Source organism: Rissa tridactyla, chromosome 2 (genome assembly GCF_028500815.1).
Source record: "Rissa tridactyla isolate bRisTri1 chromosome 2, bRisTri1.patW.cur.20221130, whole genome shotgun sequence".
In the NCBI taxonomy this organism is placed as follows: Eukaryota; Metazoa; Chordata; class Aves; order Charadriiformes; family Laridae; genus Rissa; species Rissa tridactyla.
The window spans coordinates 117,977,747-118,004,110 of NC_071467.1; the positions used below are offsets into that span (position 1 = coordinate 117,977,747).

The 26,364-nt window shown below is 41.6% G+C and overlaps 2 protein-coding genes across 2 annotated transcripts in view; both read left to right on the forward strand.

Moving 5' to 3' along the window:
* Window positions 1-1,568: 1,568 nt before the first annotated feature.
* GLB1 (galactosidase beta 1) overlaps window positions 1,569-26,364 on the forward strand; it is a 48,266-nt gene continuing 23,470 nt past the window's right edge. Inside the window, exons 1-6 of the mRNA XM_054191432.1 lie at window positions 1,569-1,691; window positions 13,338-13,507; window positions 22,989-23,139; window positions 23,435-23,495; window positions 24,334-24,428; window positions 25,700-25,880. Coding sequence (XP_054047407.1) covers window positions 1,638-1,691; window positions 13,338-13,507; window positions 22,989-23,139; window positions 23,435-23,495; window positions 24,334-24,428; window positions 25,700-25,880 — 712 coding nt within the window. The 5' untranslated portion in view covers window positions 1,569-1,637. The remainder of the gene's footprint in view (window positions 1,692-13,337; window positions 13,508-22,988; window positions 23,140-23,434; window positions 23,496-24,333; window positions 24,429-25,699; window positions 25,881-26,364) is intronic.
* TMPPE (transmembrane protein with metallophosphoesterase domain) lies at window positions 1,578-11,767 on the forward strand. Its single transcript, XM_054191433.1, has 2 exons — window positions 1,578-1,691; window positions 4,556-11,767. The coding sequence occupies exon 2, from the start codon at window positions 4,645-4,647 to the stop codon at window positions 5,962-5,964; it is 1,320 nt and encodes a 439-aa protein (XP_054047408.1). The 5' UTR covers window positions 1,578-1,691; window positions 4,556-4,644; the 3' UTR covers window positions 5,965-11,767.

Genomic DNA, 26,364 nt, shown 5'->3' on the forward strand with positions numbered 1-26,364 from the left:
CAACAGCCCTCTTATGAATGGCACAGCAAACGAGGAAAAAAAATATGTTCCTGCAGCGTTCTAGCCTATTCCGTCAGAAACTCGTTTATGTAATAGTAGCAGAGAAGTGTGCAAGGAAACTAGATTGACAGCCTCTTCTCCCCACTCTTGCAGCATGTAGATGAGTGGTCCTTTGATGTATTCGCACTAAATGACACCAGTGGGGATCACATGCTGAAATTCATTTTCTAGGAACTTCTCACCAGCTATGGTGTGATCAACTGTTTCAAGGACAGCAGTTAGAAGATGAGTCTCTTCTTCTGTCCTTGGTTTCGTTGAACCTCCCTCTCATCCTGAAATAGCTTATAGAAGTGCACATATTAAAACTACCAGCAAGAATCACAAGCACGTATGCACAGGCACTCTTAAGTTTGCATCCATAAAAGGTACCCTGTCATTTCAGAAAGAAACCTGAGAGACAACTACACCAAAGACAGACTTCAGTTCTAACATGAGCTCTTGCGGCTGTGCCGCTCTAAGTGTCCCAGCGCTGGAACTCTGCCAGCTGCCCTTCCTGGCTGTCCCAAAACTATGTGCTTCCAGTCAGCCCACAGGGTGCTAAACGCAAAGGGAAATCTCAGCTGCACTTTCGTCAAATGCCTGGTTTCTTTTGTGGTTTCTTTTGTGCTTTATGCTCTAGCTCTGTTTGTTGGTGGGCTGACAGGTCTCTCATTTTTTGCTTACTCCTTAAAAAAAGTTTTTGTAGAAACACATTCCTAAGTGAACTCGGTGGCTATGAGAAAGCTCCCTCCAGAGGAGCAAGCAGCAGCACAGAAACATCTACTCCCGGGATCTAAGACGTGGCAAAATGTCACTGTTGAACCCACCTGAATAAACACACGGTCACTCTCAAAAATGACGTAAAGCGTTTCCCCCTGCCTTCTTCCTATATTCTAAGTGCTGTTGGCGGGGTGGGGGGTGGGGGAAATGACATTCCTTTCATGAGAAAACCACCAGCAGGAGAAGGTTGTACGCAGCAGTTTGTAGCAGTCTGTACCTCTAGCAGGCCCATTCAGAACTCCCCAAGCGAGTGGCAAGAGCTGAGAGCTGGACTACAATCTGATCAGACAGACAACATCAACAACTGACACTAAAGGCAAACCCACCAGAGTGCACTGCTCCGACCTACTGCAAATGTGACTGAAAAGCAGTTTAAAGGGAGAGGGAGGGGTTTCTCCCATTTCCCTCTCACATCCCTCCCTGACAGGTATTCAACTGTATCAGAAACAGTAAAGTATTTTTTGGTTTTTGCTGCGATCCATACGTTGCAAACTTTCTACGTACCACAAGGGGTGAACGAACAGTTAAAAGTAAGGCAAGAAATGGAAACAGTTGTGGTGATGTCATTTTGGTATCCATTTACGGCTTTGAGAATGAGAGGAGTTCCCATCCACTCTGTTACTTACTCAAAAGAAATATTTCCCTGTTTGACACCTTCCTTCCTGCCTGCGCGCCGAGGCGGCGGCCAGCGGGAGCCGCGGCACCACGGGAGGCGGCGGGGCGGGGCGGAGCGGGGCGGGCCCGGCCGTCAGCTGACACCGCCCTGTCACGGGACGGCGGGTTGAGGAGAGTCCGTTTCGCTGCTGCCGCTTTCGGTCATGGTGCGGCTCCTGTTCCCGCTGGCCGCCTTGTCGGCGCTTCTCCGGGCAGCGGTGAGTCCCCTCGCCCCACCCCGCCCCCGGTAGCTCCGGGCACCCGGCCCTGTGGCTGTTGGGGCGGCCCCGAGCTCGGAGGGGGAGCTGGCGGGCGGGCCTGGCAGCCGGCTGGTAGGGGCCCTCCTCCCACCCCCCGGCGAGGGAGAGGGTTAACTTCGGGCCGTTTTTAATTCCTGAGCAAGTTGTGGTTCGTGGGTAGCGGGGCTGGGCCTGCGGCAGCGCCGAGGCGGGGAGCTGGCGGGACAGGTGCGGCGGCGGGGCTGGGGGGGGAAAGGCCGGCTGCTTCTCTTGGGCAGGCCGCCGCGCTGGGCCCTCGGCCTCGCCGTTTTGTACCGGGGAAGGAAGGGCTGGCGGTGCTTGCTCTCGCCCACCGGGCGGTGGGTGAGCTCTGCCGCCGCCTTCCGTGGGTGGTCGCCCGGCGTCGATGCCTGCGGGACGTGCGGTGCTGGCAGCTGTACTCCTGCCGCCGGTTAGACCCTGCTGCCAGAAATAATAGCTTACAAGGCAATACTAGTATATCATTAAGCAACCCATATGAGGGGGCATCGAGCTGCAGTTACCTGATACCCACACTCTATTAGCAGATCCCATGGGAAAACTGGCTCTTCCTGTGGTGTGTGTAAGGAGGGAAAGGAAGGAGATTTTCCTGTTCTGCCCAGGTTCAGCATTGACTGTCTTGTGGCTGCTTTGGCCAGTGGCACATGCCATACCACTGCCTAACCAGGGGCCTGGGCAAAATCCTTAGTCTTTGCAGTTGTCGTGGAACCGTGCCTTGTTGCTTATGCCATGAGTTTGAAGCAGCGTGTCAGTATTATCTTGATAGGTGGTTGCAATTGAATCGTGCACAGGTGGTTACAGCTGTGTGAAAAGTAGCACAGCCTCATGGGAGACCTTTGTCAAAGGGAAGTTTGGATGACAGTAAGGGGCAAGGTTATGGATGAGGCAAAATTCTGAAGGTGGCGAGTAAAAAGGAATGGAGAACCAATAGTCACCAAATTTGGTAGTATTAGAAGAGGGACACTTTGTGGATTTAGTAGATCAGTTTAAAACAGATAAAATACTTTAAAAGTACGTAGTGAAGTTCGGGAATTTGCTGCTACGGGAGCTTGTGGAGCAGGCAGTATTTAACAGATTCCAAAAAAGGATTAGCCAAATTAAAACACACCAGGTTCATAAACAACATCCGAAAATGAGTGGGCAGGGATTTGCCTTCTAATATTGCTGATGTAACAGCTTTGTCCTCTGGAGGAGTGTGAAGGAAGCAGATCACAGACAGCAGCCAGGGTCATGTCGTTTCTTTAAACAGCATTTCTTATTGCTGTTGTCCATACAGAATATGGCCTGACATCTAGAGGAACTGTGGACTCAAACCAGTAGGGCATTTCTTATACTCTTATCTTCCTAGCTTTGTTTGCTTTTTGTAGAGGCGTGTGTGTAAAATAGCACTGTTTTTTAAGAGTAGTGTTATAACAGCTGAGAGGGCTCGAGGCACGATTTCTCTATCAACCCACAGTTCCCTGACCAAGCAGTAACAGAGGAGGTCTTCTTAAGATTTGGTCTAGTCCTCAAAATATAGCAGGGTCCTATAATCACAGAGTTGCTAATGTTCTTTTAAATTAGCTTGAGAAAATATATGCTGCAGATAAGCAACCTGGCAGACTCGGATTTCTAGACTTCTGAGCTCAAGCTCATTGCAGAGCCCTGCAAGGCTGCTTTCATGCCCTAGTTCTGAGATATTTTTGTCTGTAATAATTGCTTACTTTTTTTCTAGTTAAGTGTGGACTGAGACAGGAAGTGTTTTGAAGACCATGCAGTGACATATGCTTACTTTAAATAAGGTAGTTTGTTGTCTCAAACTTGATCTCTATTGTATGTTATGAAAGACCATCTGAACTTTTCTCAGCTATAGTTAAAATAAAACAGTAGGTTTATTTTAAATAGTAATGTGCATACTGGGCACGAGTATGAACACTATGAACTCTGAGCAAAACAGGGAATTCTGGTATGATTCAAGCATAAGCGATGCTTGCTTATTTATTTTCAATCTGGGAGCAGAGATGCATTAGACTTAGTGCTGTCTTTACTTTTAAAGGAGTGCAGTGTGTGATGTTTTTCAACTTAATTGCATCCTGGTAGACCAGGATATGCTGAAATAGCTGTCGAGTCTTGGGAACTGTACATGCAGTGGAAGTGAGTAGCAAAACACAATGTGTGTTTCACTGGTTCTACTAATTTTGAGGGCTTTGGGGAAGTCTTATTCACAACTGTAGGCAAGGATATCTGCCAGTATCATCTGCAGTTCCTGGGATTGCAGTTGCATCTGGTAGTTTATTCCAGTGGGGATTTCACTGCCACTGCAGTTGCTTGTTAATAGAACCTGTTGCATTCAGTAAGAATGATTAGGGTGATACTTGCCTTTGAAATGAAGCCACCTGCTTGGGAAGAAGAACAGAAAACACGTGTGTTAAGTTGACAGTAGAAGCAGCTTAGTTACAGAACACGTACGGGGTTTACAAATACTATAATGGTTGTTTCCAGCACTCGTTGTATCATTGTTGTGATCTATTGCCATCTACTATAAAGAAGAGTTAATGAGGAAATAGCACATTAAAAAAAAAAAGGGCGTGTGGGAGGAATCATTGAGGAAGGCAGGCAGGGAGCTTGGAAGTGGACTGCCAGAATCCAGTATTTTCAGTTGTCTGATTTATTCCACATCATGAAATCTCCTCCCTGTCTTAGTGATTCTGCATGATTCGGTGGCCTGGGTAGTATATACAGACTAACAGCCCTCTGTTGGAGTCTGGGAAAAAGGGAATGTGTTGTAGTATTTTAAAACGGCTGATACTGGTTCCTGGTTGCAGGCTTCGTTGACCCAAGGCATCTCTTCATAACCACATTGTTGCCTACTGGAGACTTCTGCAGAACAGAAGGGAACGATCAGGAAGCAAAGATGATCTCCTTCAAGCAACTGCCTCTTGAAGCAAAGGCTGCAGTGGTTGCAGGATTGGTTTTCTTCTCCATGATGCTGTCGCGGAGTTATCTGGCAGAACAATTCGAGCTCAGGACGCGGCGTTGGCTTTTAAGGCTGCAGATGGCACTATTTGCTAACGCGCTCATGTTGATAGGATCTCTTCATGTTTGGAGAAGCACAGTCACCACGTTCTCCAGGTCTTCAGCTGCCAGCTCATTCTATTTCATTCCATGGAAAATAGCTGTGTTCATGTTTCTAGCTTTGGCTCACTCAAGCTTCTTTACGCTGCTATTTCTTGTCGCAGAAGAGCCCTATTTCTTTTCTTTAGCTGCTTACACTTGCCTGGGGGCCTATATCATTCTTATCTTCTTCCTCTTCACTCTAGGCTCTGTAGAGCAGGCTTACAAGTTCTTGGCTGGGAGAGGCACTAAGGCAGGTACTGGCAACAAGAACAGCAGAACGGCTATGAAACCAGTTTTGGCAGTTATGCTGACTGTTGTGCTGACTATTGTCGGGCTATTAAATGCTTCCCGGCCTCCCACTGTGAATTCAGTGGAGGTTCCAGTTCACAAGCTGCCCTCATCAATGAATAATCTGAAAGTGGTGTTGCTTTCAGATATCCATCTGGGGCCTACAGTTGGGAAGACGAAACTTGCCATGATCGTGAGAATGGTTAAGGCTTTGAAACCAGATATCACCGTGATTGTTGGGGACCTGACTGACTCTGAGGCAGAGGTCATACGACCTGCTGTCGAGCCTCTTGGAGAACTTAACTCCCCTTTGGGGACTTACTTTGTCACAGGAAACCATGAGTACTACACATCAGATGTTAGCAACTGGTTTGAGTTGTTAAAATCATTTAACATTCGGCCGCTCCATAATGAGAATGTGAAGATTGTTTCACCGAAGAGCACTGATGACTGGTTCTGCCTGGCTGGCGTTGATGATATTGAAGCAGATGTGTTGCGCTACTCGGGGCATGGCATGGATTTAAAAAAAGCTCTCAGAGATTGTAGCAGTGAGCATGCAATAGTGCTGTTAGCTCATCAACCGGTTGCTGCAAAGTGGGCCCTTCAGGAGAGACCAGACATAAATTTAATTCTCTCTGGTCATACTCATGGAGGGCAAATCTTCCCACTACACGCTGGGGCTTATTTTCTGAATCCTTTCTTTGTTGGCTTGTACAAAGTTGGGCAGAACACCTTTGTCTACGTTAGCCCGGGGACGATGTACTTTGGAATACCCATGAGGCTGGGCAGCAGAGCTGAAATAACGGAGATAATTCTACGTTCTCCTTGAGGACCTTTCCATTTGGCAGACTTCTGCCATCCTTTTTGGTCAGTATACTGGCTCTTCTGCTCTGAAGGCAAATCCTTTTTCAGGGAAGCCAGAGAAGATGTGTTAGGGTGGACTTCAGCAGGTTCTGTTAAGTTTGAGCAGAAAACACTAACTCTGTCTTGGGCCTATGAAACAAATTGGGGCTGTTAAAATACTGAAGAAATTAATTATTTGAGTTCATTATTATTGAGGTTCTGCACTTAAAGATAACACTGATGTCATGGAGATAATGTGTGTCCTGTGCATGTTTAATAGTATCTGTGTCCTGCAGCTACTTCCTGTTCCACTGTTTATTACCCATCAGGCACTGCCTTATCAGATCTCAGGCAGGTGAAGTTCTGATCTCTTGCAGTGAAATCGCACACGCATGTTTTGTGGAAGGGACTACAGAACTGAGTAAGCAAACTCTAAAAGCCTTATGCTAGAAATCTTAAGGGAAGGGAGCAGTTTTGATTTGTTTTTTGGTTTTGTTTTTTTTAATTGAGGCTGGGTGTCTTTATCCTGCTATCTGTCTGCAGCATGCACTAGAGCTTCCAGTCTGAGCTGCTTACTGGTACAGTAAGGTGCCAGGCATCATTCCTGAAATTCATTTTTTTCCAGTTAAAAAGCTGGGGAGATTAATATAAAAGGGTGAAAGTAGCTGTCTTTCTGCTGGCATTTCCCCCCAAATAACTGGGCATCTAGTAATTACTTACTGAAAATACCTCTAATAAAAGCAAATGAGAAAGAAAACTCGTAATTAACATAACTTATGTTGCTGTCTGAGCATACAGTACCTGCTGATGTAAAGCACAAAATCCAAAGCTGAAATACTCAGGCTCTTTTCATTCTGTATTTTTTTTAGTTAATGCTTAAATTCTCTTCTGTGACTTTTCTTTTAAAAAAGTAAGGAGATGCTATTTGAAAACAATGTAGATCGGTTAATGCTTGAATTTTGTTCAAGGTTTTAATATTTCAAGTAAACAGTGTCCTTTTGAAGAAGACTAAACTCTGCAGCGGGTGACTTTCCTTAATAGCATTTGTGCATCTATGTCCTGGTTGTCTTGTAGGCATGTAACAGAATAACTGCTGCAGGATAATGAGGGATGGAGAAGTTCTCCCTGTCTTTCCTAGAAGGGCTTAACATAAATGAATATCATTCTGGGAAGTCTGAGAGATTAGAAAATATTAATAAAAGCATTTTTACTTCCATGTCATGTAAGAAAGCCAGGATGTAAATTAATGTGCGTATATTGTTCAGATTGATGGAGTTACTTCTGTATATCTTCCTCTCTCCTCCCCTTCCATCTCAGTGCAGCTGTATGAAACTCCATGAACAATACAAGTCTGGGGATCCTGCCTCTGACTCTGAGGTCTCCAGCTGTAGCTTGCTCTGCCTTTCTGCTCACCAGTACCTGGTGTTCTCTTGGGCAGACCTGCGTGGCATGGGGCAGAAGAGATCAGTGCTTACATGGGAGGCTGAGGATGGCAAGACCAGAACTGCAGTGTTCAGTCTTTTCCTGCCTTCCTGTGTGTTCCTGAACCGGGCACACTTCTGTTTTATTCTTCATCTCCTGCTCTTGCTTTGCAGGAGGTGTGTGGGGTTGTATTTGAAGAGTACCATTGACTTTGTAAAGTTGAGATTTTTCTGGACGTGAAATTTTGAAGTTTCACTTCATCCATTCCCTTCAGCCCTTCCCCCAGGCAGAATTTCCAACTGCTAAGCTGTTTTTGTATCCTGTTCCTCTGTACAAACATCTTGCTTTTTTTAGTCTCAGGAATATTGAGAAATACTGTAAATGCATAATATGCGCTGGAAGGTTGGTGGAAAAGGTGGAGAAGTCAGTCCTCTTTTAGTCTGAGAACTGAGCACCTGACCAGCCAGGCTTTTCATGTGCTGGACTAGATAATTTCTGTTTTCCAGCATCTATAATTTTGGAAACTTTTTTTTATGCTTGTGCAATAATATCCACTTAAGTATCCTAAAGTTTCCATGTGTATTTAACACTGCCTGAATGGGGTCCTTCTGAGGTTCTTTCCCATCGGTGGCTTAGTGTTGAATGGTTTTACGTAGAGAAAATCTTGATAGCCTTGATACCCTCTGTTTACTTAATCAGCATGCCTTCAGTTAAAAACTGTGTCCTGGGTTTAATAGTGCAGAGTATTCTTTCTAGGCCAGTGGTCCAGGAGGGTAGCTTGTCATTTGTTATGCTGAAGGTTATTAACTGTGTTAAGAAGACTAATTGTTTAGCTAGTTTCCTAATCAGGAGGCTTTTGTGGGACTGGTTTTAGATGGTGTTGGTTTCCCGGCAAGTTGCTGGTATTCTTTTTTTCTTTTTTTCCTCTTACTGTTTTTATTTATCTCCTCATTCTGTCTAACTGTGTGCAAAGATCTAGCTGAAGTGGTCCTTCAGTTGCAGGGGGGCACAGATGAATTCTTCATTACTTTGTATGTGCTCAACTTTGAATATCTTTGTGTATTCTTTTAGGAACAGATACACATCCTTTAGGAGTGGTCATATTATCATTTCATAAATTTATTGAGTTCTTTCAATGTAACTTAGTTCTTGGTTTTTTGATTGATGATTCATTTTCACTTAAAATGTTTTCTTTCTGTGCCAAAACACTTCAAAGCCTTTTGTTATTTTGCTTTTTGAAAAAAACTATGAATGGAAGGTATCCTAGATCAGCTTCCTTTTTGATAGTATGAGGAATGAACCTTTTCTAAAATCTCTCTAAGACAGAATCCCTGATTGTCCTTTAAGGCTTTTCCTATACTTTTTCCAATTTGACTTGAATGTGCATGATTTAGACCTGCGTTCAGTATTCCAGATGAAAAAAAATAGCTGTGCTGCTTATTTTGTATTTTTTAAATATTTTTTGTATTTTTTTTTGTCTGTGGGGAATGTATTTGATCTGGAGAACTTAACTAAATGAATATATATTTCTTCCTATAAAAGGCCAGTTAATTGGAGAGGGGGAGTTTATCACAACGGAATAGAATAGCATCATCACTTTGTGAAAGTTATATTTATTACAGTATATAATCAGTATAGAGTGGATTTGAAAATATGTAAACTGTGGTATAACAAATGCTTTAAATGTTGGGATTTAATAAAACTTTATTCACTTATCAAGAAAGATGCCTCTAATGACGTTTTATTTTGTACCAATATTTATTGTAGCAGTACATGATGAATAGTTTTAACACACTAGTTCTATTTACCAACAAAAAGCTACTGACAATAAATCTGATTAGTTTTGGAAAATCTTACACGCATGCTGCTCAGTGAGACATGGTGGAAAGTGGGAAAGGTAAGGCCACTACTAAATTTACCTAGTGCCTACTAAGGGGACAAAGTGCAGGCTGAAGAGATGAGGATGTGATGCTGAGAAAAGAAGCACTGCAAGGGCAGAGAAAGGATACTAAGAGCGTTTTGTTCTGTTTTTTTTTGAAGAAGCAAAAGAAAACAAGAGTGGTTTGTGGTTCTCAATTTTGATACTTAAGCTTTGGTGTAGAGGAAGAGGAGTTGTCTGTTTGAATGGTCTACGTAAGAGATGCTAGAAGTCTTCATGGATGGAGAGGTTCATTGAGGATTTGTATCCATCTTTCTTTGCTTTCGAAATAAGAAAAAAACCCTGTTTTGTAAACTTGGAGAATGAGAGATCCTAGCCTCTGTTCAAGTTTTGTGTGCTGAAGCTATGATTATTTTTTTTCCTATGTTGAGACACATACATGTTATAAAATGTTGAAAGAGCATTAAGGTTGTAAAAATAAATTCTTACTTGATTTAAGAAAGGACAAATTCTTTAGTTCTTCCCTTTTCCCTGTGAGTATGTAAGATGCAACATTATACCATTGCCAGCTGGGCATTAATATGATGTGGTGTGAATGAACTGGCATCCTGAACAGCGTGCAGTTAGTTTGTGTCTGTTGAATCTGCTTCCCAAACTAGCAGACCCACTACCCCGTCTTCTAGGGAGATGCATGGAATTCATTCCCGCTGCGTATTCACAACCATGAGTACACAATATTGGCAGAGCCAGGCATAAATTCATGAGGACAACTGTTTTGCTTTTGTTGCGAGCCCTGATCTGCAAGGAACGGGTAGAGTCATGCACTGACAATAAAAGAATGTTGAATAATTGACGATGAAGGGAAGTCTGTTTACAATGGGCAATGGATGAGGTGAATCAGAGTAAGTACATGGGAAGCTTCCGCCCTCTTCTTGCCCCTGTAATAATACTGTATCAGGAAGTGTATGTGTAAGGAAGGTTATTTACGGTTATGGTCACAGCTTTAAAAGTGTGGCCTTTAAATGGTAACTGTTTCAATGATGATCGCTTTCGTAATTAATATCTTAAAACAATGAAAAGAAATTCTTGTTTCTCTGCCAGAGGTGTCTGACCCTTGAGGTTGGAGCTATCTAAACAGTTGATTCAATGTTCACCATCTCTCAAAACTTAATCTGCCGTAAATGGAGCAAGTGTCTTTTCCATAGGCCTCTTGACATGGTTAGTCTAAATAAGGGGGTTAAAATTCTCTTTCAGAGGGAAACAACAGCAATTTATTCACTCCCCTTTATTTCTAGGGGTAATGGACTTTTAATATGCCTTTTTTCCTAATGCTTTTCTCTGTCTCTTTTTTTTTTTTTTTTTTTTTTTTAAGTATTGCAGAGTTGTGTTGCTGCACCTGGGTTATGGGTTTCACTTAGTCAGGATCACTTTGAAGCACTCGGTTCTGTGTTAATGCTGCAGCTTGTCACAGTGCCCTAGAGTTGAAAACATTCGAAGAATGTGAAACGTCTGCATGGTGTTCTTTAGGGTGAATGATTTCCTTAGGGGATTGATACACACAGTACAATTCTATCGTAGTGCAGCATGCCCAGGAATCAAGATGCAGGTTATAAATTAAAGATCAGCAAAATGTCACTCTAGATTTGAATTAAAAGGAACATGAGCAGATGGTAGATACCTGTGCATCGTCTGCAGCGCTTTACTTGAGGTTTAACAGCCTGGAGTTACTACAACAACATAATTTCCCATGTAGAATCCCAACCTTTGAGTTATTTTTGTTCCAGAGCAGTTGGGTTGTATTTCTCAGATCTATAAGGGCCTGATTTTGTGGACACCTGGCACATCCATATCTTTGTTTAGTCAAGATTTTTTTCAATTTTCATGGAACTCTTTGTTAAGTAATGTAAAGAATGGGTCCATGTTTGTGGGATCAGGACTTACATAGCTTCCCCTATGCAATGCTTTGCAGACCCTTGCAGTTCTTGTTTCCTTGCCAGCTCAGGGCTGTATCTTCTCCCATCTATTGTTACATGTCCACCACACAGACAGTTTCACTTGTCCACTGTTGGCAGTTTTGGATTGTTTTGTGCATTTAAGACATTTTCCACAACTTTATTGTAGGCTTTCTGTGAAGAAATGCCTTTGTCATTGCAGTTGCAACACACTAGTCTTTCTCCTCCTTGGAGTTTGTAGTCTTCAGATGTTTATAGAGTGTTATCTCAGTTGCTCCATTTAATGGAAGTCTAGGCATGTTTACTCAGCAATTTCATCCTCTAGTTTTCAGGAGTGGTTTTTTTCCTTTGTACTATTGTTCTTTTGTCCTGTGACACACTGCACTGTCTCTTTTTTGCTGTCTTGTTGCACTAAGAGTATGATCTTGATTGGCAGTTGTGTCCAATTGTTGGCCAGGCATCTTGGTACTTGCAGCTTTATGGTTATACATGCCTGCTGTATTTCACTTTTTCTATTCTTTTGTCTTTACCGGTAGCTGTAGACACTACTGTAACAACACTGTTCAGCATGAATAGAAAGAAGTGGTTTCATGGGAAGGTTCTTCAAAACTATGTGTGATCTGTTGGTTCCTACTTAACCTTTGGGCAGATTTCCCCAGGTGGTGGATGGCTCTTGTGTAGTGGAGGTCACCTGAGGTTATATGGTGGCCTACATCTTTCTTACTTTTCTAATGTTGTCACTTTTGTTTCATGGAATCAATTTCCTAATTACTATGCTTCATTCTAAATATGGGTCAGGCCGAGGCTCACCTTTTCAAGAAGGTGGCCAGTGTCCTTCAACAGATTTTAATTTACACTACTGAAGGGTGTCGCTTTCATTTGGACTAGTGTAATGTCTAATGAATCATGGCAGTTGTTTGCTTGACTCCTGACTTATTTTCTGACAGGCATGGAGAACTAACCAATTATAATTGCTGACTTGGGATGTTACTTCATAAATCCCTACTGAGTTTTTATTGAAGGTTTTAGGTTTGGGGGTTTTTTTGTATGTGTGCGCTCAGTAATGAATCTAATAAAACACAAATGCAATGTCCTACAACATGAAGACAACCAACCAACTATTCAGTGGTGTGTGGAGGACGAAAGTAGTGCTGGTGACAGAGATGCCAAAGATATATGAGAAATGTAAGATGTTAAAAAATTATAAGTTAAAGGTTCTTAAAGGCATAGGACCATGCACTTAAAAAAATAAAATATTCTTTTTTCCTTGTTTTTGACAAGCAAAAGAAGTACTGCTATGGGTCATAGTACTTCAAATCTTACTAAGATCATAGGCTCACTTGAGACTAATCCCATGCTCTTGCAGTTAAGGTATTTTTCTTATGGCTAGGAAATGCATATTCTTATTCTTCATTTAGCTGCTTCTTGTTTGGGGTTCACGGGTTGGGTGTGCTTAGCTGCAAAAGTATTGAAAGTAGGACTTTCTCCAAAAATTACTAATCTTTAGTGACTTACATAAATGTATGCAGTTTGCTAGACTAATCTATCAAACAGTTTTATACCTACTAGAAATTGGGCTTTGAAACCTGCATGTGTCAGTGCTCTGGAGCATTTAGAATGTGGTATTTGTTCCTCAGGAGCTCCCAGCTGGCTTTTGCTTCTAGACTTGAGCATGACATTAAGTTGTTAAGGGTTAAAAACGGTTGTGTTTTTCAATAGTTTAGTAAGTTGAAGCATTGAGTGCAAAGCATTGACGCTCATGGTATCTCCCCTAATTAATTCCTCATCATTTGCACTGGTGTAAGGATCTGCAACATGTATCACTGTAGAAAGATGGTACTGTTGTTAAAAGTGGAGAATGCATGTGGCATATTTTGGTGTAGTAGCGAATCCTGTTGAGTGTTTGGCAGAGAGATGTATTGTAGTCCTTTGGTGTGTTGTGCTGAGGTGGGCTATATGTAGCTAGTGGAGGGCCATTCACCATCAGTTATTTTAACACCACTTTACCTTCTATTGTGGACAACCCACAGATGTTGTATAGACTGTTCTCCATGTCTTTCAAGGCAGAAAAGATTCTATTGTCTACTTTTTTATTTTTTTGTACAGAGTATACCCCAGAGGAGTTTTGGGATTGATTATGACTGTGGCTGCTTTGTCAAGGATGGGGAACCTTTCCGTTACATCTCAGGTAGCATTCACTACTCACGAGTGCCCCGGTATTACTGGAAAGACCGCTTGTTGAAGATGAAAATGGCAGGACTTGATGCCATTCAAACGTAAGTAGCTGTTGACTTTCAAAGTGATTTGATGTATGAGAGGTAGTTAAGTGTAATGCTAACATTGGTTTATTAATTTTTAAGTAATAGGTGAGAAAGCTCCAGAGAAGTGAATGGTAGTACAGGATGACCTCTAACACTGTAAACTGGGACAACTGGGCAGGTTATAGCTAACAGTCCACTTCCCTGCTGATAGGCAACAGCTCTTGCTTCACGGCCAGGAGTACAAATATGACCTAAAATAAATTGTTGGACTGTGAACTTTGGCAACTACAGAACAGTTGTATGTGCTCTGCCTCTGCCAAGGGCATTGTATTCTCTGATCAAAAAGCAGATGAGGTGAGAGGGGACAGTAACTTCTTAATACAGCCTGGGTTGTATTGCCCTGATGCTTTTAAAATATTGGCAAAGGCTGCAGTAATATTTAAAACTATTTCACCAGGAGAGTTTAAATTTAGAAAAATGGTGGGGAAGTAGGTGTACTTTTTAAAAAAAAAAAAAAAAAAAAAAAAAAAAAGAAGACAGTTTAACCAGCTTTCAGTTGGGCGTACCAAACTTTTAGTCCATCTTTCTTGTCTTTCCTACCTGGTTGTGTACTTATTACAACAGGTGAAGCACAGATTGAAAAAAATGCAGCTTACTCTTGTTTTTGCCAAAGCTTCCTTGACAAGGCAAGAGGAATGGTAAAAAAGTGGTAGAATGGTAGAAAAGTTGAGGAGGAACTTCTTTACTTTGAGGGTGGCAGAGCACTGGAACAGGCTGCCCAGAGAGGTGGTGGAGTCTCCGTCTCTGGAGACATTCAAAACCCGCCTGGACGCGTTCCTGTGCGGCCTGCTCTAGGTGACCCTGCTCTGGCAGGGGGTTGGACTAGATGATCTCCAGAGGTCCCTTCCAACCCTATGATTCGATGAAAAGTGTAAGGCACAGTCTTTTCAAGCAGTGGTTGTAAGTCCCAGACATTTTTGTTTTTCTTTCCTAAATCATTATGACTGCCAGGCAATGTTGGTTCTGGCAGTGCAGCGCTTGTATAACAGGGTGCTTTCCTCAGTGGGAGTGTTGCATCATCTCTTCTTCCCCTCCCTTGAAATCTGTATTATGTTTGACCTGCAAGTTGCAGGGTTGCCCTGTACACTCGAGGATGTGATTAGTAAGGGTTAGTATGTGAAGAACAGGTGGCAGGGAAAGAAGAAAGAAAAGAAGTTGTTTTTTTTTTTTTTTTTTCCCAAATTTAGGGTTCTCTGTTTTTTTGGATGTCTTAAAACCCGTCCTCGTGTTGTGATGTGGTGACTTTTTGGTGGGTGGTTTTTGTTGCTTTCTAATAAACCAAGCAAGTTCTGTCTTCCCTCATTTAAGAATAAGGGGATTAAGTAACATCTGCTCAGGACAGAGTTGCTGGAATTGCCCATGTAATTATTTTTTGCTGCAATAAAAGTAATCTCAAATGGACCTGAAAATTATACCTATTGATGTCTGTCTTGAAGATGAGCCTGGGTCCTGGTGGTGGCTCTGTGACTCCTATGATTCGTAGTGTCTCATACTTCCCTTATGTCTCTTGATTTATTTTCCTCCTCCTCCCAACACCTATATATCTTCAGTGCCCTCTGAAGGGCTGAAAATTTCCAGCTTTTTCAAGCAGTCCCTTCCTTTTTGATTTGAAATTGCCTGTTTATGTATCTGCTGCATCACTGGTCTTTTGAGACAAGAATCTTTTCTTTCTCATTCCCCCCATCACTGTTGTTTAATGTCAAAATTGCTGCAGGGCTGGAGTTGTTTTCTGGGGTTTTTTTTTGTTTGGTTTTTTTTTTTTTCCCCCTGTTGCTTCCTCCTTCTTCCTTTGTGATCTCCCACTAACAAAGTTTTTTTTTCCCCTCTTTATTTTCTTTTTTTTTTCCCCCCACTTGTTGAGATCTATTACTCTGCTTTACTGTTCTCTCTGTGTTGAGGTCTCTTACTCTGTGCTTTAATGTTCTGCATTAGTGTCTTTCTGCTGTGCAGGAAGGAGTGGAGATTGTCTCGCGTTGCTGGTGTTAACTGGTCTGTGTTGGTCTTGGGAGAGCTGAATTGTTTCTGTTTCAGCACAGAAGGTATGGTACAGATAGCAAGTGTTGCCATGTGGTTATGTGACCTATGGCCTTAGGTGTTGTTGCTGGATCAGTGATGACAGGTAACAGGTTTTTTGCAACCTCCTTTTCTTTTAGTAGAGCAGACTGGGATTCTTTAACTTTCTCCCCCATCATTGCTTACCTTTGGATTTTTTCCGCTATGGTGAAAGATAGCTCCTAAATGTGTATCTTGTAAGCAGAAAGTGCCCTTGTGCCTTGCATTTTCTACAAGAATGAAATCCATGCGTCTTTCCATTTGACACTGCTCTCTCTCTCTCTCTCTCTCTCTCAATGCTAAAAAATAAAAACAAACCACCCACAAAAACCCTTTTGTTTTTCTTTGGAGTTTGCAGATAATCAAGCCTTACTGCTCTTGATTATTTGAGAAAAAGCAATAAATTTTCATGTTACCCCAAATAACTCTGTGGTGATTTTTGCGTGGTTTTGGTAAAAATGGAAATTGGTCTAGATGGTTATTTAGTCATGTTTTTGTTTTCTCTTCTTCTGTCTACTCTTTCCTGGATCAGTAGAACTATTAGCAAGGAACTGAGGTACCAGTTGTGTGAAGTCATTTTGGAATGGGCAGCAGTACTGCCAGACCTTCTGGCAGAATGTGAGAGTTGAGCTCTGAACCTTTGGGCCACTAGTGAAGACTGTGATTCTGCTGCTTGGCGTTTTTCACCACGAGACAGGGAGGGGTCTTGCCGTAATTTGAAATATAGGAGCCTGCCTTGTTCATATCAAGATGCTCCCAGTGAGGCTTACCACTTCAAGGGAAACAGGATCCTTTTATTACAGGATGGTCCTCATAAATACCTTGTGGGCAAAGCAAGCCAGACCTGCTCTCCTTCCTGTTCTCTGCAACCTCATTTCCAAAAGATTCCCTATGCCTTGATGCATCGTTCAACTAATAACTGAGTCAGCAGCTCATCTGGGACTTTTGAATGGGTGAAGTCAGTTAATGTGTATATAACCATCTGCACCTGGAAACATCTTAAGCAATAACGGAATATAAGAAAACAGGTGACAAGAAGCTTGACCTTACATTAGAGCTTAAAATATAAAGGCCCGAACATTCCAGATAGCCGGTTGAAATTTGATGTTGTGGTTGGTGTGACATCCCAGAAGATGGTGGAGGCGTACCTAGGAGCTCCACTCCTGACCTCTGCAGGTAGCAAGTAGAGGTATCTGGTCACACAAAGGTAACTATGCTTGTTTTCAGTTCCTGAACTGTGTCTACCAAACAGAAACAAATGCTATCAAAGACACATGAGAAGGACTGAAAGTTCGTGGTTTGTTTTGGGTTTTTTGGTATGGCGGAGATAAATAAGTAACCACTAGATGGGGCTAAATATTTACAGGATTGCAGATTGGTGGAGAAGCTTCCTGGAAGAATCGTCAACCTTACAGGCTCATAGAGAGTAAGAAGAATGATGAGTATTTTATTTGTTTTCCTGTAGTTGATTAATGAGCAGAAAACTGTAAACCAGTAGAAACTCCCTCTAAGAAAGAGCTGCTTTTTAGAGTATCTATTAATTAAACAATAAGCACAATTTACTTTTTCTAAAGACTCATAAATGTGTAATAAAACTAGCATGTAGAAATGGTGCTTTAATGTTTATTAAATTAGTACAAGCTATTGAATGTTACACTATTTTATGGTTTGAAGACGCCACAACAATTTATTGTCATTTATTCTACCACTGGATGACCCCTCCCCATGCAGGGAAGGGGAATCAGGGGAAAAAACAAAGAAACCCGAGAGCTGAAATATAAACAGATTTAATAGGACAAGACTAAATAATTAACACTAATAATACTAAAGAACCAGTATTGATCCCAATAACAATATAAAATATACAAGGATCATACTCAGCCAATTCTATCAGTAGGAAGCTGTGCACTCCCAGCAGTGGACAGCAAATTGTCGGACACTGTGAGTGCTACGGCTTCGGGAGGAAGGGAAGGGCTCAGGGGTCTGGCACTGGGGCGAGGAGTTTTCAGGATCGCAGCCATCATGGAAGAGGGAAGAATCCTCAGCAAACTTTCTACTTTATATCAAATGTGACATTGGTGGTATGAAATAATCCTGTTGGCCAGCTTGGGTCAAGTGCCTGAGTCTTGCTGCTTCTCATCCCTGCACCTGGCTAGGCTCAAAAACACTGAGACTTCGAAACCTGCATATCATAGCTGGCTATAAAGTAAGTATTTTTACAGATTCAGACACTAGAGTCTTCTAAAAATGCAGTTTTCCCTAGCATTAGAAGATAAATTAATCCTGTGTTGCTCAAACCGGGACACACTATTAAAAAAAACTCAACCCTGGTATTACAGAGTATTATCTTGTATATTAAGGTAGTTAACGTGGGTTTTTTTGCCTGTCAACATCTCTCTGAAATAGTAGAGGAAAAATGAATTTTAAAGAAAAGGAGGGTTTGGGATAAAGCTTAGAAATTGCGTGTAAATGGACAGTAAATTACCTATGAAAAATACCAAGATGTAGTGAAGCTATGCAGGGTGAAAATTAGAAGGGCCAAAGCTCAAGCTCTGCTCTCAAGCAGAACTCATCTTGGCCACCACGGTTAAGGATAACAAGAAGAGGTTCTTTCAGTATATCAATAGAAAAAGGAAGATTAGGGAAAATGTAGGCCCACTAACAAATGAGATGGGCACCTTAGTGGTGGAAGACACAGAGAAGGCAGAGCTACTGAATGCCTTCTTTGATTCAGTCTTCACTGCTAAAGCTGTCCCTCATGAATCCCAGGCCCTGGAGGCAAGGGGGAAGGTCTGGAGAGAGGAAGAGTTTTCCCCAGTAGAGCAAGATTGGGTTAGAGACCACTTGGCCAAACTGGACATCCATAAGTCCATGGGCCCTGACGAGATGCACCCGCGAGTGGTGAGAGAGCTGGCAGATGTTATTGCTTGGCCACTCTCCATCATCTTTGAAAGGTCATGGAGGACAGGAGAGGTGCCTGAGGGCTGGAGGAAGGCCAATATCGCTCCAGTCTTCAAAAAGGGCAGGAAGGAGGACCCAGGGAACTACAGACCGGTTAATCTCACCTCCCTCCCTGGGAAGGTAATGGAGCAACTCGTTCTGGATGTCATATCCAAGCATGTTCAAGTGCAGGAAGTTATTGGAAGTGGTCAACATGGATTTACCAAGGGTAAATCATGCTTGGCCAATCTCATAGCCTTCTATGATGTTATACCTGGTTGGCTGGATGAGGGCAGAGCAGCAGATGTCATCTACCTTGACTTCAGCAAGGCTTTTGACACTGTCTCTCATAACATCCTCCTTAGGAAACTGAGGAAGTGTGGACTAGACAAGGGGACAGTCAGGTGGATCGGGAGCTGGCTGTGTGACAGGACTCAGAGGGCTGTGATTAATGGAGCAGGGTCGAGTTGGAAGCCTGTAACCAGTGGTGTCCTCCAGGGGTCAATACTTGGACCAGTATTGTTTAACATATTCATCAACGACCTGGACGAGGGAAGAGAGTGTATGCTCAGCAAGTTCACTGATGATACCAAACTGGGTGGGGTGGCTGACACCCCAGAGGGCTGTGCTGCCATCCAGTGTGACCTAAACAGGGTGGAGAGCTGGGCAGAGAAGAACCTAATGAGGCTGAACAAGGACAAGTGTAGGGTCCTGCACCTGGGGAGGAAGAATGTCAGGCACCAGTATAGGTTAGGGGTGGACCTGCTGGAAGACAGCTCTGAAGAAAAGGATCTGAGGGGTCTTGGTAGACAGTAAATTATCCATGAGCAAGCAATGTGCCCCTGTTGCCAAGAAGGCCAATGGAATTCTGGGCTGCATAGGGAAGAGTGTGGCCAGGAGGTCAAGGGAGGTCATTCTCCCCCTCTACTCTGCACTGGTGAGGCCACAACTGGGATACTGTGTCCAGTTCTGGGCTCCCCAGTTCAAGAGAGACAGGGAACTACTGGAGAGAGTCCAGCGTAGGGCAACAAAGATGATTGAGGGATTGGAGCACCTCCCTTATGAGGAAAGGCTGAAAGAGCTGGGACTCTTTAGCCTGGAGAAGAGAAGGCTGAGGGGAGACCTTATTAATGTTTACAAGTATCTAAAGGGTGGGTTTAAGGAGGGTGGAGCCAGACTCTTCTCAGTGGTTCCCAGTAACAGGACAAGGGGTAACGGGCACAAGCTGGAACACAGGAAGTTCTGAACAAATATGAGAAAAAACTTCTTTACAGTGAGGGTGACAGAGCACTGAACAGGCTGCCCAGGGAGGCTGTGGAGTCCCCTTCTCTGGAGATTTTCAAGACCCGCCTGGATGCAGTCCTGAGTAATGTGCTCTAGGCAATCCTGCTTTGGCAGGGGAGTTGGACTAGATGATCTCTGGAGGTCCCTTCCAACTCTGAAATTCTGTGATTCTGTGAAATGCTATTACTCAAATACAGAAAAAATATCACATTTCAAGTTTGAAAAAGGAATGTGGCATTCCTTTATAAATTCATTATTCTGTAGTTAAAGCAGTATGACATTAACAGCTGATTATAAATTTGTACAATGGTATATAGGAATTATACTTGTGAATAATAACAATTTCAAAGTAAAATGATTTAATTTGAGGCCATTGTGAGCTGTAGAAAAGATATTAGGGGATTAAAGTGTATTAGTAACAATTTTTAGACCAGTATTTAAAATACACTTATATCATGATTCATTCTGTAAGAAAGCATTTCACATAAAATTTTTTTCTTCACTTTCTTCCCTTCTCTGCGAAAACTTGCTTTTTTTTTTCCACAGCCATGTGGGGAAGCATGGGTCATAAATTAGATCTGTTTCTGGAAGAATTTTTCTGTCTTGAGTGTAAGGGAGCTGGAGAAACCCTTTTGTCCTCACCTCAGACAGTATTAAGCATATTTAGATCTTCAGACTTGGTTCTAGAACAAATTCATAAAACTCTCTAATGAGTATATTTTCATAAGTAACAGGTTACGAGGTGTAGTTAAATTGCAGCTAAGAATGCTTGTCTCATATTAACCTGTCGTTTACTTACCGGTTATAAATAACTTGTTCAGTAGCCTAAAGAGAAAGGAGTATTAGCATTTGTTGCTGAGTATAAGCAGTTTCTGTAGTAGTATTTTAGGCAGTGAGAAACTGTTATGAAGTTAATCCAGTCATCTTTATTTAGCTCAAACAGGTGCAGCTGCCTGCTAGAAGCATTTTTCAGTGAATGAGTTGCTACATCAACATGCCTTTTAATTCCTCCCAGAAAGAGCTTTGTCTCTTACTGCAGTGTCATGTTGGTGATTCATAGTCAGATGGTACTTTTCAGTGGAACCTGCAGATCCTTTTCCTATTAATACCACTTCCATATGTTGTCTTTCTCATTTTGTATTTTTTTGCCTTTTCCTGTGCTAGAGAGAATTAAAATGTGGTAACTCTTAATTCCTTGTTGATATCAGACCATGTTGTTCATTAGTTTTTTCGTTTTTCCTAATCTTTTAGGCAAGTTTTCCTGTGAACAAATGGAGTTAGGTTTATCTGTCCTTGACAAATTCATAGTCACATTATATATATAACTTAGAAGAATTCTGTATTTCTAAGCAGTAGTTTTGAAAATAATTTAGCTATTATGGTTTAGAGCAAACTAAAATTATTCTGCAGTGATAATCTGGATAATGGTACATGGAAAAGGGAAAGCAAGCACAATACGATACTCTGGTATTGGCTTCTCTGAGGTAGGTTGGCAATTTGTTTTAAATAGTTTTCTGTTTTCTCTACTTTGATCTTAAATCATAGATGTCAGCAATCAACTTGCTCATCTGCAAATTTAGGCAAAGCACACACAACTAAATTAATGTTGGGTATATTTTTCACATGATTCATATATTCATTACATGCGCATTTAGTTTGTTCTACAAGTGAGTTAATTGGGTGCTTTGGAAACAATTAGAGCAGGGTGACAAATAAAATATACTACATAGAGGGAAAAGTCTGCATTTTGATGTCTGAGTGTGTCGACTCCATCCTGGCATACAAACTTTAAGCTTTATCTTTTCAAACAGAGAATTAAGGGTTTGACATTTGTGAGGCTATAATATAAACTAATGATGCTGAAAGATCATAATTTTTGTATTTTTTGTTCATGTGCATGTATTTCTGAGTGTGGCCATTCCAGTAGTGTGCTCGTGTGAGGGTTCCTGTTTTTCTTGCTAATTGAAAGCAGTGCTTTCTGCACTTTCTTTCCCTCTTGGGTAATTCTTACAAAATTAACTCTGGAAAATAGAAACAAACCCAGACAGTAAGAAAAGTGTTGCCTGACAGGGTCTTTGCTTGACTAATCACAGTTTTGATTTTACAAATTTTTCTCAAATTTGTTTTCTCTGGAACATTGGCAACAGTTCTCTTAGGGGGATTACAAACCTGTGTGCAAAAGGGTAATGCATGGAGAATGAGTTTCCCAATTCTCTTCCATCCTTGCTCAGGCTGTACCCATCCCTAATTTTAATGTCTGTCTGTGCTACAACTGCCACTTAGCACCAGGCCAAAACTCACATGGTTGTCACGCAAGGGCCATAAGCTACAATATAACGTGTAGTAGTCGGTAGATAATGTGTTTCTTTGTTGTCTTGCAACCAAGCGTATTTTTATCTTCTGAGAGGTGTTCTATGGTGAGGTTGTGGTTTCCTAAGTCCTGGAAGTAGAAGAGAGGTGTTCTCAAATGGTTATCTGCTTGTTTGGCAGCTTTATTACTTGATTGCAATGAAGTTTTACTTTGTCCAGGCTCCTGGGCACCTTAACATCCTCTAACTCGTCTGTTTTTTCTCATGCTGGTTTTTCAGAACCAGCATTGCTTCTGGTCAATGAAAACTTTCAGGACCTAGATGCAATATCATTTGAGGCTTAAACATTTTTAAATTTTTTGTAGTGGCAGCAGCATGGACCTGTCAGCCTAGTTGCTGTTCCCTGTGCAAGCTGTGTGATGCATTTGCAAAAGGGTCATGTGCTGTTTTGGGCAAGCTTGTTCTTGACCACCTCCTTTGTGTGTGGTTTACAGTATTCATCTCTTCACAAACCTCCCACCACTATAGATACCACTGGCAACTAACTCGCTAATGTCAAAACTGTTAACTGCTTAATTTCTGGAACAGACATGGTTTCTAAATGGCATTACCAAAACCTGTTCTTGAATTATATGGACTCCTGCAGGCATATTGCAAAGTTTAGTATTAATTTTAACGCCTTCTACCACATGAAGTACCTCAAAGAAGAAAGACCCTAGAGTTACTCTTCTCTTTTACTGAAGACCAGTTCAGCATTACAGATCTCTGGTGCATGTAGCGCAAACAGTTGTTATTCAGAGTTCTGGTTTAGTCTCAGTTTTCTAATGGAAGGTGACCTTCTCTCTTTATAGGTATGTGCCATGGAACTACCACGAACCCCAGCTGGGCGTGTATGATTTTTCTGGTGACAAAGATCTAGAGTATTTCTTGCAGCTTGCTAACGACACTGGTTTGCTGGTTATCCTGCGAGCTGGACCTTACATCTGTGCAGAATGGGACATGGTACAGCCTTTTGTAACAGTTATCTCATTTCTAGGGTAAATCTAATGCAAATGTTTGTCTTAAAGTAGACAAACATACTTGGTGTATGCTTGGACAAGACTCCTGGTTTAGTGTATTAAAATCCATGCATCTGAAGTGACTTATTACAATACAAGCTTACTTTGTATTTGTATTTCATTGGGAATAATTACTTGTAGAAAATCAGTCTTCAGGTCTCAGTATATGGTTTGATAAAAGGCTGAATTCTTACATTTCCTAGAAATGGTTGCTGAAGTGGTTCCCTTTCTTTTCCCAGGGAGGTCTTCCTGCATGGCTGTTGGAGAAGAAATCTATTGTTCTCAGATCTTCTGATTCAGGTAGAGGCATCAAAAAGGACTAGCAAAAATACACTTCAGCAAGGTGATTTGCTGTTTGAGGCCATTACTAGATAATTCATATTTCAGCTTAAGTTATTTTGTGAGTAAAATCTTCAGTAGTTTTAATAACAAGTGGGCATTCAAGAAGTATATAGAACAAACAAAGTAGGGTGGAAAGTTTCCAAGGTATTGGCAAGTTTCATGAAAACTGGTGCCAAGAGGGAAATCACTGTCACCACTGAGGAAAAAGCAGGTGAGCTCTCAGCTTTGAGTTTTTTGATTTTGCAGTGGCCGTCTGGCTACTCATTGTTGCAGTCCTTTCTGGCTGGTCAGTGTGCATGTAATTCCAGAACTAGTTACAGCATTCTTATGTGCTACCTTGTCATGGACCAGACATGGAGGGATGAGATGAGACAGGAGATTAATGTGGTTATTGGAGTCTGTATTAGGGGACAAAGATACATGTCTGACTTCAGTTCTGCTCGTTGTGGGATAAATTATCTATTTGGGATAAATTATCTGTTAAAAAATAGTAAATATAGCAATATTCAAATTTGTTTTCCTGTTGAAATGTATTAGGACAACCTGTGTGAGACATATTGAAGTCTCTCTGGCGATTTTCAAAGTTCGTTGGTATTTAAATGTTTTATTATTTAGTAAACTGTACTGGAAGCTGACATTTATGAACAAGCATAAGAGCACATTGGTTCATTAAATGCTGTTCTGTTATACTCTACGTACTTAGTACACTAGGTAAAATCTACCCGTATGTACCTTAAAACAAAACCTAGAAAAAAAGCAGAAAAGTTGTGAAACATTTATACTTTGTGTATCACAGATTACCTGGCAGCAGTAGAGAAATGGATGGGTGTCCTTTTGCCAAAGATGCGGCCTCACCTCTATCACAATGGAGGTCCAGTCATCATGGTGCAGGTAACTTCCTGAAAATCAAATGAACCCAAGCAGCATGATGCCTACATTGCTCTTGCAGATGCTCCGTTGATGGTGGGTAGTAATGTCACAGGTGTTCCTTAATGGTTTCAGGTAGCTGAAAGATTCTCACAAAATCTGTTATCCTAAAGAACACTGTTCCCAGAATTCAGAGAGCGCTCATCTGCACCATCAAAGTTGTTTCCCACAACTATAGAAAGCAATAGAGGAAACTTGTGGAGCTTTTTAGAGCTGAGTTTCATACCAGTTCTCACATAAAGTCAAAATACATTACAATTACCTGGAACCCTCTGACATGAAAAAAGGGAATAAGGATACCAGAAGATAGAAGCAAAAGCAGTATGGAGTAAGCCTAAAACTTGTGACAAAAACGGCCTCAAAATTTAGGTTTTTTAGTTCTTAGCACCTAACTTAAGCTGTAAATGTTTCAGGACACAATATTGTGTGTTCATGATGAGTAGCTTGTCTCTTAAAGTCCTTCTAAGTGTGCAGTACTCTTAGTATTTGACCATAACAAGAGCTTTGTTTTCTTTTTTTTTTTCTTAAACTCCCTGGTTGGCACAGGATTGGATAGGAGACCCTTCTTATAATATGTCCAAGAACATTGTTCTTGAATAATACATTATGCCAATTAGCAAAACCAGTGGGCAAAATTATTCCTTGGCAGAAATAATATGCTTATAACAGGATTTTCATAAATAACCTTCAGGTGCGCATGGCACTGTATCTGGAGCTTGAAAGTCCATCTCCTTAAGAAAAGGGCAAGATGCATACCTCTCAGTAGTAGCAGGGTTGTCCTCCTCCCCTCAGTCTTTTGGGTCTGTTGCAGGCCTTTGCTCTTCATGTGAGCCCTTTGTAGGTGTCTCTGTTCTGGAAGTCCAGTTTTGCTGCAATTTTTATCATGTCACAACCTGTTCTATGGTTTTATTGTTCTGCCTGAGAGGTGGATCATAGCTCTCAATTTTTCATAAAGACTGTTTTGATCACTTGCCAGGGTAGAGATTTTTATGTGGAGGGTGATTTTGTAGGAAAATTACTTATCTCCACACAATGATTGCTCCACTGTAAGATACAGGTGAGAGGAATGAGTGCCTAGAAGTGTGTCTTCTCTTACTCTTTGGGTCTGAAGTTAAAATGAAATTTTTAGCATTGCTGTCAAAGGAAGGGGGCAGTTGAATTTGGACTTTCCATCTTTCTTATTAGATGCAGACTGAAATTGGCTGCTGCTTTACTGATTTGCTTTTGTTGTGCAGGTAGAGAATGAGTATGGAAGCTACTTTGCTTGCGACTATGACTATCTGCGTTCCCTTCTGAAGCTCTTTCGCCAGCATCTTGGGGATGAGGTAGTGCTGTTCACAACTGATGGTGCAAGCCAGTTATACTTGAGATGTGGAGCTCTTCAGGGTCTTTACGCAACAGTGGACTTTGCTCCAGGTTGGAGACTGCGGTTTGTTACCAAAAAATTCTGTTGTGTATGCATTTGTGGCAGGACAAACTGACTTGACTGCTTGACAAACCTGATGGCTTTGTTTAAATGGGGTAGTAGAATCATAGAATGTCTCAAGTTGGAAAAGACTCATAAGAATTATCGAGTCCAAATCCCTGGCACTTACGTATATTTGATGTAGTCTTAAATGTACAAGAATCACCCACAAGTACCCAGTTAGAGAGTCATAATCAATTCCTTGCATCATGAAATCATGAATAAACAATTTACACTGCTCAAAGGGCATATCTCCAAACAATTAGCAGTAATAGTTGGCATTGATTCCACTGGGGTTTTTAATTTTTTTTTTTTTGCTGAGGTTTTTTTGTTGTTGGATTTGTTTGGTGTTTTTAAGGTCCTCTGTCCCAGAATCCAACCTTCATAGTTCATTTCTTTTTAAGGCAGTGGTTACTGGAAAAAAAATTAGTGCTG

Coding starts and splice junctions, on each gene's coding strand:
- TMPPE (XM_054191433.1), top strand. CDS start 4,645: ATGATCTCCTTCAAGCAACTGCCTCTTGAAGCAAAGGCTGCAGTGGTT.